Raw genomic sequence first — 14,157 nt, 5'->3', positions numbered from 1 at the left:
GCCCAGTAGGGGGGCCCTGATCTGTGTGGCATCAGCTGGGCAAGTAAGAAACTGAGGATGGATCTACTCCCAAGGTGGTTTCTCACACACATCTCATGCCTTGGTGTTCATTCACTAGGCTTTTCCTCTCTCCTCATTGTATCTTATCTTCCAGGGCTTTTCCATGTGTATTCAGCAACTCACAGCAAGGTGATATCTGGGAATCTATACTTCTTACATGGTGACTGGCTTCTAAGAAGCCAGAAATAGAATCAGCTAGACCAGTTACGGGCTATGCTAGAAATAGTATAGGATCACATATTTGATTGCTCACAGCAGCCACAGGGCCTGCCCAGATTCAAGTGGATGGAGAAACAGATGCCAACCGTTGGCAGAGGAGTGGCAAAGTCATACTGCAAAGAAACACATGTACAATGCAAGACATTCTGCCACCATCTTAGAAAAACATAATCTGGCACAAATTTAATTAATATTTAACTAAGCAAATCAAATGCCACCCAAAGTAAAACTCCAGAAAAATATAGAAAGGTGAGATCAATCTGAAGCATATGGTCCAATTGTCCTGAGATCTTTCTTACCATTCTCTCACATTCTCGATATAATTACCTTCAAGCTGTTCTGCACATAAGAGGTTTCTAAAAGCAGCCTACTAGGTCCTCAAAGACTTCATATTTAAATATTATATTCCTTTTATATCCATTTTAAAACACCTAGAAGAAAAGGCTTATGATGCTATCGTCCATAAACATAGGATATAGATCTAAGCTTTGTTTTTTCTTAATAGGCAATAATAATTAGTGTTTATTAAATATCTACTGTGTGTTAGAAATTTGTCTAGGCTCCAAAGAGCCTATATGTTAACACATACATATATATACATATGTGTAAGTATACGTAGGGGGGTGTGTGTGTGTGTGTGTATACATATAAAATATACATCTCTCTATCCAAGCTACTTTCTAAGCACCTTAGGTTTTCACTCCAAAAGAGTGAATGTCTGCCAAAGACTATATTCTAAATGAAGCTATACATGTATAATACATACTAAGAAGTCCTCTTACCTTGTCTTGGTTATCTTTATTCTTGTAACACAGATTTCCAATCAGACGAATAAGATGAGACTTAAATCCCTCGGCCACATTGGAGATGTCACCTTCTGCTCTCACGCAACCACAATTACTGAAGATGTTTGTGGTTTCCCTTCCAGTTACATGAATTACCCGTAAAAGATCTATAACCAAAAGAGTAAACTTCATTTTCCACAGAAAAGTAACTTTTAGTATTTTGTACTAATAGTTTTCTATAACCAAATCTAATTTATTTTAATAGACTAAAGGTAGAGCACAGAAAGCTTTATTTAAATAATGATTACAAAGCTCTTCTGCCTTTGCTTTAAATAAGGATTAAAAGGCTCTTCTGCCTTTGCTTTAAATGTTGTGACTCTAGTTTTGGGGAGATAAGCCATAATGACTACCCCAACTCAGAGTTTCTATTTATCTACAAAGAAAAGTTAGCTAAAAGTTTACTAGCACCTTTCTTACAAAAAGGTTCCCAATCTCAACTTCTTTATGAAAGAACTCTTCTAATAACTTCAGTCAGTGAAGTCTAAAACCCAGTATCTATCCATAATGATGCATATGACAGAAACCAAGAAGAGTGCTTATTTTTCCCTCATCCGACTGGCCAAATCATCAGAAGCCAACATGTGTTCTCCATACCTCACTCCAGCTACATTCAGGAGAAAGAACTTACTACTGCTCTACTCTATGAGCGCCTCCAGGCAGCCAATGAAAACAGACAATCTTCCAGGAACTGCATTTCAGTGTTTCCGCATTTAACCCTCTCAACAAACCTATACAGGAAAGTATCCCTTCCCCAGTGTTATAATGAAGAAAACAACAGGCTCAGAAAAGTGCAGAGCTGGGATGGCAACCCACATCGAGCCTGGCTCCAAACTCAGGCTCTTTCCATAATCACTCAGTGTCCAGGTTCACGGTGTTTTATTCAAATTATCACTAAAAGCACTGTACTCAAAATACAACACTGATGAGGAATTCTAAGGATCTTCCTCTACAGCTCACTGCTAGCTCATCTATCCTGCTAGACACAAAGTCATCGTTCTCAGTACACTGGTCTCCAAAGTAAGTATCATCTTTTTAAAGGAAAAAATTGCAAATAATGCATAGCAAACCTAAGCATAGCCAGCCACAAGGAACAGGTTCTACTTCAATTATTTTGCAAACAGCTTTTTAGCAAGGTTGGTAATACTTTTAACAATGGTTTCTTGTTTAAAACCACTTTCTCATAAGATTTGTATATATAATGTGTACAAAACACCATTCTATGTGTTCACTAAATGTAAATGGGAAAAATTTACTGTCACATTTTGCAAAGCTATAGTAATATAAAACACAATCATCATTGCAAACCTCCCCTGCCCCACCATCTTCATCACATCCTATATTGATGAAACATCTACCATGTGCATCTACAGGCATTGTTATCCTCATATTACCGAGAAGGAATTTTCGGTTAAACAGAAGGGAAGTGGCTGAAAAACCATGTGGGCTCAGGTTTATCTGGCCCGCCTGAACTGTTACAACACTGTGATTCCTCTCAATAAAATATATTCACAAAATTCCCAAAAGTACACTGGAAATTAAGGATTTGTATTTGGATTTACATTACAGTATGACAAGCCAAAGATTTCTTAGCTAAAAATACAATGTGTGATATTTCACTCACCAATCACTCTTTCCAGCAAGCCAGGGAAAACCTGCAGATAGCCGAGCAGCTCAGTATTCGCAGTCATTTCGCACAGGACATCGAGAAGTCTAATCGTAGCCAGTGCCTCCTAGAAAGAAAATAAAACATAACTTTAAAGCATATTTTAAGTGAAATGATTTAACTGTTATAAATAACTGTAAGATAATAAAATATTTCAATAAATTTAAAGTCAGTGATTGTAATAAGTCAAAGAGAAAAACAAAACTATGAAGAACAAAACAGAAGTATGAAATATGTACACGACTCATCATTTTCACTAACAGCAGACATCTGCCATCAAGAATGCAAGATTATGTGTCATTATGTGTCTTCTTGGAGCAAAGAGTCAGAAAAGTTCTTATTCAAGCAAAAAGACATTCCAACAGTGGAATAAATGTTCAAAATTACTAGCTATGTACATGACATTTATGCAAATACTTTCTTTTTAAAGCATTCCCAGCATGCAAATTCCACTTTAAAGATACAAATAGCCCATGAGATACATTAATTTCTTGTCCACAGAAATCCTGTAAAATGCTGTGGTTGAAAAAACTCTGGCTTTAAGAACTTGCATAATTTCTGGGTAAATATGAACTTCTATGCAATATCTTGGTAGATCAGAAAGACAGTATTATTTGAAAACGCTACTTCACATAGCTACTAAATAATTTATTATCAAATACACTGCATGACCAAGAAACTGCCCAGTACCAACTGCACAGCATTAGTCTATATAAAAATTTTAAATGTAACTTTTGTCTAGATTTTGAACCCCATTTTTAAAGTACCCATTATTTGACAAAATGTGGCAGAGATTATAAAGTTAGTCCATAAAGATAACATTTGTCACTTTGGGAGGCCGAGGTCAGAGGATCACTTGAGGTCAAGAGTTCAAGATCGGCCTGGTCAATATGGTGAAATCCCGTCTCCACTAAAAAAATATAAAAATTAGTCAGGCGTGGTAGCGGGCGCCTGTAATCCCAGCTACTAGGGAGGCTGAGGCAGGAGAATCATTTCAACCCAGGAGGCGGAGGCTGCAGTGAGCCAAGATCATACCACTGGACTCTGGCCTAGGCAATAGAGCAAGACTCTGTCTCAACCAAAAAAAAAGAACATTCTTCAAAAGAAAAACAAATTACTTCCTTGTTAATGCTAAATGTGTATTTACTGCTTTCTAATTAAGAGATTTAAAGGTAATATATTAATATAGTATTCTGAAATCTCAAAATAAATAGCAAGAAACAACACATATTTTTAATGTCTTGGATCTTTAATTTTATATCACAGCCTTCTTTTGCTGAAGAGTTAAAGGGGAAAAATCTCAATTAGAAGTCTAAAGTTAGTACCATGTTAAAACGAGTCTTGACCAAGTCCATCAATTTCACAAAGCTTCAACAACCTCTTTTATTAAAGGCGTAGTTGCCCAGATTGTTTTCTTGAGATACCACTGCTCCTTCAAGAATAGACCTAGGGCAGACCATGCAAAAGGTAACCGTGGACACCTCATCCTAGCAGATAACAAAGATGCTATTACAGGCTACTAGGGTCATGTCAGAAATTCGGAATCAGAAACAACTTGATGAGGTTCCCACTGGCCAGCGGTGGCACATTAAACACCAGAAAGAATTACGGCAGCAGACTGAAAACAAAGCGAGTGGTTTTAAAGCTATGGCTTCCTGATGAAAATAAAACAAAACAAACCAACTCACTGGTCATCTTTGAATGATGCCACAAAACCAACTCATTACTCTGAAGATTGGTAATCAAGGGGGAAAACAATCAAGCACTTATCCTGCCTTTCTTCATCCCGTGTACCTCACAGAACCTAAGAATTGATTATGGAAAGTTTCTCTTTAAAAAATACTCCTGCTAATAAACAAAGAATGAACAATAATGTTCAAATGCCACCATTTTGCAACCCCTAAAGAATTCATGGATCTAGGTAATCATTAATGACTGCTAATATCACAAAGACATAACCAAGCCTCATGTGCTTCTTGATGAAAATAGTATCACCAACAACGAAACACTACTGCAAAAATAAACAGAAAAAAAAAACCTAACCCAAATCTGAATATGCCTCTGGAACTAATTTTCATTCACTGGAAATGCAAGGTAAAGAAGAATATGTTAAGTGCCATCTTGGAGACATACTCATCAAAATCTGAAATGTAGAAAAGTCTATGGGAAAAACAACCCAGTTTCTCCAACAAATAAGTAGCAGAGGAAAAAAAAGAAGAGGGAAGGGGAACCTATACACTAGAGTAAAGTTACGTCAATCAGTTGCAACATACGGCCCTTCTCTTTATGCTGTTTCAGCAAAACAAACTTGAAAAAGATTATTAGACAATGGGGGAAATCTGAATATTATTTATTTGATAATACACGTTATTATTAGCTATTTTAGATGTTCTCATCGTATTATACTTGTGTCTGAAGACTCCTTATCTTTGAGAGTAACTGATGAAATATGTTGGAGCTTTGAATCAGTCCATGGCAACTGGCATAAGAACGAGTGGAACTGTGGAGGACAGAAGAATGGTGATGAAGGGGAAGCTGCTGAAGCCAGGGGATGGCAGACGGAGTTTAAGTACACTTTCTTCTTAGTCTATGTTTGAAATTTTCCATGTTAAAACGACAGGAACAAAATTAGAGGTTGGAAGAGATGAACTGGAAGTCTCCTTCCAGCTCTTAAATTCTATGATATTGGCCCGGTGCGGTGGCTCAAGCCTGTAATCCCAGCACTTTGGGAGGCCGAGACGGGCGGATCACAAGGTCAGGAGATCGAGACCATCCTGGCTAACACGGTGAAACGCCGTCTCTACTAAAAAAAAATACAGAAAAACTAGCCGGGCAAGGTGGCGGGCGCCTGTAGTCCCAGCTACTCCAGAGGCTGAGGCAGGAGAATGGCGTAAACCCGTGAGGCGGAGCTTGCAGTGAGCTAAGATCTGGCCACTGCACTCCAGCCCGGGCGACAGAGCAAGACTCCGTCTCAAAAAAAAAAAAAAAAAATTATATGATATTAACTAAAATAAACCTAAAAGAAAATTAATCTATCCCCACCTAACACATCCCCAATTTTAGTCATTAAAATCATTTTATTAATGAAGTGTTTTTAATGAGCATCTGGAAATTAGTAATGAAAAAACAGCCAGGAAAATTTACTCTCTTAAAAAATAAGATTAATGAGTAAAATGCCCTTCCAGATATTTAAAAGTCTTATGAAACTAATATTAATTAAATCAGGCACTAGTGCAAAAAAAAAAAAAAAGGCCAGCAAATGAAGGGAATATTGTGAAAGATTTTGAAGTGAGCAAAAAAAAAAAGATTAGTCTCCTATCTCACCTGTCTCAGTTAACACTGTCATTTAGTATCTTTGAGCAATTTTACAGCTTTCTAAGTTACAGAAAACTTATATTAATACAGAATTATTCCTGTCCATTAAAATGCCAATTAGTTATATCTGCCTGGACTGCAACTCCTTTCTCCATAGATGAGTTTTTGCATTTATTTGTATGTCCGTTTCAGCATTTCTTTATGGCATATAAACATATATCTCTCTGAATTCTCCCTTCTCTAGCTGTTAACATCTTACTGGTTCCCTCCAATTTGTTTGGAGGGAACCGGTAATTGTCCAAAAAAATAAAAGAATTTAGGATATGACACAGGTAGGTGGGAGGATCCTCAAGCCCAGGAGCTGGAGAATACAGCAAGCTATGATTGCACCACTACACTCTAGCCTGGGCAACAGGGTGAGACTCTGTCTCAATTAAGAAAAAAAAAATTAGTGGAAAGGATAAGATTATTCACTAAATGGTACTGAAATAATAATGAACAGATAACATTTAGGGAACATTAACTTGTACCAATCAGCATATTAAATGTTTATATTCAAATACAACCTGGCTGGGCACGGTGGCTCACGCCTATAATCTTAGCACTTTGGGAGCCTGAGGCAGGTGGATCACCCAAAGTCAGGAGTTCAAGACCAGCCTGGCCAACATGGCGAAACCCCATCTCTACTAAAAATACAAAAATCAGCCAGGCATGGTAGTGGATACCTGTAATCCCAGCTACACAGAAGGCTGAGGCAGGAGAATCAGTTGAACCCGGGAGATGGAGGTTGCAGTGAGCCAAGACCTCACCACTGTATTCCAGCCTGGGCAACAGAGCAAGACTCTATCTCAAAATAAAAAAAAATAACAATAATATAACCCATTTCAAGAAAAAGAAGGGCAGAGAGAGGATGAGTAACTTTTCCAAAATCATATACCTGTAACAGAAGAAATCAAGATTCAAACCCAGTCAGTCTCACACCAAAGATTTTATAATCTTGAATAGTCAAAAGACATAAATAATTCATTTGGATCCATAACTCACTCCTTGCTCAAAAATAAATTCTAGATAAATAAAAAATGAGAACTAAGTACTGAAAGAACTAGACTATGTAGGTGTATATTTCCACAATCTAAGTGGAGAATTTACTTAAAAAACAAACAAAAATCTTCTTGGCTGTCAGCTCTCAAAAAAAAAAAAAGAAATCCAGAGGCCAGAAGGATAAAATTGATAACCTTAATTAGATTAAACACAAACAAAAAACGACTAAAAGGCTAACAGAACATCAGAAATAAATTCAAACAAAAATTACGTGAACAACAGTTTACTGTATGTATGACAGAAAGATTAATTTCCAGAAAATGCTTTTTAATAAATGCATTTTAAAGAGTAACCTAATATGCAAAACAAACATAATGGTCACTGAAAAACATTAACGAGAAATAGTAATTATATCAGATCTGCAAAAGGCAGCTCATGCAATCTTGTGTTGCATTGGTGTGCAATTTAGAAATCTCTCTAAAGTTTTTAAAAATACCTAATTCTTCGACCCAGCAATTCAACTCCAGGAATTTATAATCTCAGATTTACTTGTCCGAAATTTGTACAAGGATGTTCACTATAACATTATTTGTAAAGGTTCAAAGAAAAAAAAAGCCACCTGAAAGCAGTTGAAACGTCTACAGGGAACAAATGAAAAAATTATGATACGTCTATATAATTAAATAAATAAATATAAATACGTCTATATAATTAAATATTATTCATTAAAAAAATACAATGAATATACACATGCTAAAGTGCAAAGATGTACAAGTTATAAGTAAAAATAGCAAGCTGAAGAACAGTGTAAAAAATGAAAACAAAAAACATATAGGTGTGTATATACAAAAAAAACCTTTGAAAAGAAAACAAAAAAAAAGGATATGCATATAGATCTATAGAAAACAAACAGAGGCTGGGCAAAAAGGGGAAAACTTTGTAACCTTTTTTTTTTTTTTAAGATGGGAGTCTTGCTCTGTCGCCCAGGCTGAGGTACAATGGCACAATCTCGGCTCACTGCAACCTCCGCCTCCCGGGTTCAAGCGATTCTCCTGCCTCCACCTCCCAAGTAGCTGGGATTACAGGCGTCTGCCACCACGCCAGGCTAATTTTTGTATTTTTAGTAGAAACAGGGTCTCACCATGTTGGTCAGGCTGGTCTCAAACTCCTGACCTCAGGCGATCAGCCCACTTCGGCCTCCCAAAGTGTTGGGATTATAGGCCTGAGTCACCAGGCCCAACTGAAACTTTATGTTTCACTGACTTCAGCTTAAATAATTTTTAACAACAAAGCAAATACTATTTGCCTTATACAAACATTTAAGCCCTTCATATGTGGAAAAAATGCACTATTTATTGTAGAATATGTATTAAATATGTATTATGTAGCTAAATATGTAATACCTACTGCATAACAGGTACTACAGTATGGCCTAAACTGGGGTTGCAAAGATTAAAACAGAATGCAAATCCCACAACCTGAGGACAATTATTGTGTTATATGGGTATCAGAAAATACAAAGCTAAAAAGAATGTTTTTTAAGCTTTCAGAGAAAAGGCAAGGCTTGCCACCAGTGAACAAGATTCAGAACTGACAAAAATATATCAAAAACTGGAAATAAGTATATAAAATATATCAAAAGACAGGAATTAACATGAGAACCCAAAACTATTTTTATAAAGAAACATATGAAGAAAACCTTGGGATTTTAAAGCCAAACAATTACATCAATTAAAAAACACGTGCTATAAATACAACTGTTTCCATTCTCACTTTTCAGTCACAGCATTGAGAACTTTATTGAATATCTATCGTCTCCTAAAAAGATCACCAATGAGTAAATGCAGTGGTTTGGCAGAAGAATGGCTGGGGAGGAGGAGGCAGGTGGAAAGCCCTATTTGTAGCTTTTGCTGGTGTCCATGGCATAACTACTTCCACCATGGATGATTTCAAGGTACTAACAATTTAACAATCAGCTCATAAAGTTCTAAGTACTCAATAATCAACTCTTAGAAGTTACCACAGGCCAGCTCCAGCATACCACTTGGTCTTTGGCATATTTAAATACTGACATAAGGGGTCCCCTTTAAAAAAAAAAAAGTATGACATATCTACATTAATATGCACAAGTCATAAATGTACAACTCAATAAACTTCCAAAAGTAAATTAATTTGGCTTTGCAAAAGAAAACTGCCTATGATTTTGTTTGTTTGTTTGTTTGTTTGTTTTGAGACAAGGTCTCACTCTTCCCCAGGTTGGAGTGCAGTAGTGCAATCACAGCTCACTGCAGCCTCAACCTTCTGGGCTTAGGCAAGCCTCCCATCTCAGCCTCCCCAGTAGCTAGGACCACAGGCGCACACCACCACGCCCAGCTAATTCTTTGTTTTTTTGTACAGATGGAGTCTCCTTATGTTGCCCAGGCTGGTCTCCAACTCCTGGGCTTAAGCAATCCTCCCACACCTTGGCGCCCCAAAGTATTGGGATTACGGGCATGAGCCACTGTTTCCAGTCTAACATTTTCCATTCCATTAATATATAAAAATACTTCCCATCTTAGAGAAAAAAGTCTGAAGGAAAAATAAAAGTTTTCCTAAATATGAAAAGCATTTTCAGGAATTTCTCACTACAATACTGAAATCACCTATCCTTTAATCAGAAGTGCCTTGAAAAGTTTAAAGATGTGATCTGTCTTTTCTCTGTCTCCTAGAGAATTTTAAAACTTTTCTTAAGCATGACTCACTGCTCCTCCTGCTGGAAACAAAGGCAAATCTATCTCCAGAAAGTAAAAGCAAGCCCCTGAATAAAGACCTTTCTTTTCTATCACAGAAAATGAGAACTAAAGTAACGACCTGATTGTAAGACCTAACATGGTCTATATGACAAAGCACAGAAAATTAATACCAAAATGGTCCTGAACAAAAGTATATTCACAAAAACGGAAATACACTCTAGTGGTCGAGCAGTCACAGCCATGAGCTGCATTTACAACAGGAGTTAACAATTTCACAGTATTACACACTACTCTCTGGGAAACACTACGGATCACATTCTCTACCTTCCCACCTGTGGACAGTGGATGAGTATCCACTCTGGATTCCAATCCCTCTCCTCCAGTCTCACCCATTTGCCGATGGTGATTCCAGCATCAATTACTCCCTCTCTGCCTGACCATTCGTATCAGCATACAAAGGAACTCTCTATCATCTTCTATTAAAATGTGTTTAAATCAGCTTTACTGAGGTATAATATACATGTAATGAAATAATCCATCTTAAGTATACAGTACAGAGTTGTGTCAAGGTATACAGCTAAATGCCACATTCTATTATTAAGAAAGTTCCCTCACGTCCCCCTGCAATCAATTCCACTCCTTCATTTCCAGATCCAGGTAACATCTGATCTATTTTCTGTCATGACCGATATATCTGGCCTGCTACAGAATCCCACAGAAATGGAATCAGCCAGCATGTTCTCTAGTCTGTCTGGCTTCTCTCCCTCCACACTTTTGAGATTCTTCCCTGTCGTATCACAAGTGCATCCTTTTTACAGCTGAGTGGTCCAGAGAAAGAACAATTCTAACTTTATCACAGAAGAAAGGAGAACAGATAAAAACAGCTAGTTCTGAAGTAAAGAGGAGAGATAGAGAATTAACACAAGCTCCCTTCCACGTCCTGATAAAACAAGACCTGAATGATCTAAGGTAGGCTTAAGGAGAGTAAAAAAATAGTTTAAATAATTAACCAGGACAGTATACAACTAGGAATCTCCTATAAAGAAGAGAAGAAGCAAACCGTCTAGAAAGCAGTTTGGTAGTATGTATTAAGAGCTTCAAACATGTGATATCCTTACACATAGCAATCTCAGTTCTAAGATTATGTCCTAGGACAATAGCTGTGGAAACGTGCACAGATGTAACTATAAAGGCATGTACTACAGTATTATCTAAAATAAGTAGAAATAAGAACAACCTACTGCCAGATGTGGTGGCTCATGCCAATAATCCCAGCACCTCGGGAGGCCGAGGCAGGCAGATCACGTGAAGTCAGGAGTTCAAGACCAGCCTGGCCAATATGCTAAAACCCCGTCTCTACCAAAAATACAAAAATTATCTGGGCATGGTGATGCACACCTGGAATCCCAGTTATTTGGGTGGCCAAGACAGGAGAATTGACTGAACCCAGGAGGCAGAGGTTGCAGTGAGTCAAGATTGCGCCACTGTGCTCCAGCCTGGGCGACAGAGCAAGGTTCTGTCTCAAAACAAAAAAACACAAAAACCACCTAAATGTCCAACTACAGGGATTTGGACAAATAAATAGGAAATTCTTTACTTGAAATGTTATGTTGGCTTTTTTTTTTTTTTTTTTTTTTTGAGACAAGGGTCCCACTCCATCACCCAGGATGGAGTGCAGTGGGACAATCATGGCTCAACCTCCTGGACTCAAGTGACCCTCCCACCTCAGCCTCCCAAGTAGCTGGGTCTATAGGCGTGTGCCACCATGCCCAGTTAATTTTTGTATTTTTTGCCAAGACGGGGTTTCACCATGTTGCCCAGGGTGATCTGAAATTCCTGGGCTCAAGCGATCCTCCCACCTTGGGCTCCCAAAGAAGTGGGGTTACAGGTGTGAGGCACCATGCCCAGCCTATGTTGGCATTTATGTAAAAAGACATTTACAATGTATTATTTATTTATTCATTCAGCAAATATTTGCTAAGTGCCTACCATATACATAGTACCATGGACACAACAGTCAACATTTCTGCCCTCCTAGAGCTTACATTCTGAAGAAAAAATGGGAACCGCAAATGGAAGGCACAGAAGGCTCCACTTTTAATAGATACATATGTGCTCACGTCTATGCCTGTGTGCACGCATCTGATGTCATTTGCCCAGAAAATTAACCAGAGTTTGTTTAAGTCACTGACTCCGGATGGTAGGAATAAGAACACAGCTTTCCCTTACCTAAATTTTCTAACTATTCTCATATATGGATACATTATCTACATAGTATTTTTTAAAGCTTTTAAAAGAATTCTCATAGAGGACTTGACTGAGTTAGAAAATCTGCCCATTCTCTTTTACCCGAGATTGGGAAATCTGCTTCCCTTACCTCATCATCAGGAGGCTCCTCAGAGGCCAACTTGAGCACTGTCTTGCACTGATCCACAAAGGTGCTTGCAATCAACTCAGCATGCCGCAAAAACACAGGGATGTCATCCGTGGTGAGTGGCTCATCACTCGTTATCTTGCCTATCATAAGGTCTAACAGTGTAACTCTGTAAAACATAAAGGATTTCTGCATGAATCTATAAGACTTAAATTATACAATGCTAAAAATACCTAGGAAAGCAACTTTAAGGGAATATTATTATTTTAAATTCCTTACCTTGCCTATCATGTCTAGCTAGGAAAAACATGAATAAAGTTAATCTTCATCAATCACCTATTTTTTAAATTCTTAGTTTCTTGACGTGTCTTGGCCACAGAAACTAGAATTGCTTAATGCACCTTTTATGTCCATTACTTTCAACGTGAAAATAATTCAACATTTTAGAAATGCTCAGTTTTTTGTATGAATACATCTACGATACAAGGAACAGCAAAGTGAAATGGGCTAACATTTATTCACTATTTTCTACAGAGCTAAGCATTTTATACATGTTGTATCATTTAATCCTCACAAAAACTCCATGAGGCAGGTACTGTCATTAGTTTAACATTAAAGGTGGGTAAATAAGGCTTGGTGAGGTTAATTCACTTGTCCAGTGTCACAAAACCACTGAGAGTCTAAGCTAGGATTCAATCTGTGCCCTGAGCCAGGTGCTTTAACCACTCATTTGATAGTCTTTATTGTGAAACTTTACTATTTGTTTTAGTTTACAAAAACACAAATCTGAAGACCAAGACTGTGCCATTTTTACATCAATATATAAATTACCAAATAAATATTTCTTTTCAACCACCTCTTTCCCTCTCCTAGGAAAAATGAATCACACATAGGTCAATCTGTCTAGCATAAATCAATTAGGACATTTGCTCAAAATTATATTTTGATTTGGGAGTATATGTATAATTCTCATTTCTATAGAAGAAAGGGTATGAATATCTAAGCTGCTTATTAGCAAATAAGGGTAAATATATTCAAATTAGGCATGGAACATTTCTTACCAAGAAAAATTTAAATTATTTACTGCTTCAAGTAAGAAATAAAACTATACCAAACGCTTCCTGTACTGTGGCCAAATGATGGGAAATATCATCAGTCAGGAAAAATCACCTACAGACCTTAGCAATTTTCAAAACTCCTAAAACCTCACATTTCTTGTGGCAATAATTAATCCAAAATAAAACAAATACACAGTCCACTCAGTTGAGCACAGTATTACAGAATTTCTGTTTTCCTTTATTTAAATATAATCTTTAAAAATAAATTGAGGCTAAAAGTTCTAAAGCTTGAAATAAAAACTCAACAGTCATCAGAATAGAACCTCTTGAAAGTACAAAAATGCACAGCACCTATGAAACACAATGGAGAACACAAAATATCCAGGTAACAATCAACTGGATGGAACAGTACCTCACATCTCAGTATAAACGTTGAATATAAATCATATAAATGCTCCACTTAAAAGATACACTTGGCAGAATGGATTAAAAAAAAAAAAAAAATCACAAACCAAATATCTGCTGTCTTCAAGAGACTCACCTGAAACATAAGGAGTCTTACAGAATCAAACTAAAGGTGGTAGAAAAAGATATTTCATGCAAATGGAAACCAAAAGTGAGCAGAATAGCTCTTCTTATGTAATATAAAATAGACTTCAAAGCAACAATAGTAAAAAAAGATAAAGAAGGTCATTATATGATGATAAAAGTATCGATCCAACAGAAGATATTACAATTCTAAATATATATGCACCTAACTCTGAAGCTCCCAGATTCACAAAACAATTACTAGACCTAAGAAAAGATAGACCACATGACAGGCCACAAAGCAAGTCTCAATAAATTTTTT

At 37.0% G+C, this 14,157-nt stretch overlaps 1 protein-coding gene across 2 annotated transcripts in view; it reads right to left on the bottom strand.

Annotated features, from left to right (window-relative positions):
• ATXN10 (ataxin 10) overlaps window positions 1-14,157 on the bottom strand; it is a 174,889-nt gene that overhangs the window by 103,662 nt on the left and 57,070 nt on the right. For both annotated transcript variants that reach the window (XM_023221754.2, XM_023221755.1), the window contains 3 exons: window positions 12,253-12,418; window positions 2,746-2,854; window positions 1,062-1,231 (listed from right to left, as the gene is read on the bottom strand). In XM_023221754.2, coding sequence (XP_023077522.1) covers window positions 1,062-1,231; window positions 2,746-2,854; window positions 12,253-12,418 — 445 coding nt within the window. The remainder of the gene's footprint in view (window positions 1-1,061; window positions 1,232-2,745; window positions 2,855-12,252; window positions 12,419-14,157) is intronic.

This window comes from Piliocolobus tephrosceles, chromosome 19 (assembly GCF_002776525.5).
Source record: "Piliocolobus tephrosceles isolate RC106 chromosome 19, ASM277652v3, whole genome shotgun sequence".
Lineage (NCBI taxonomy): Eukaryota > Metazoa > Chordata > Mammalia > Primates > Cercopithecidae > Piliocolobus > Piliocolobus tephrosceles.
This window is presented reverse-complemented; position numbering and strand designations above follow the sequence as displayed.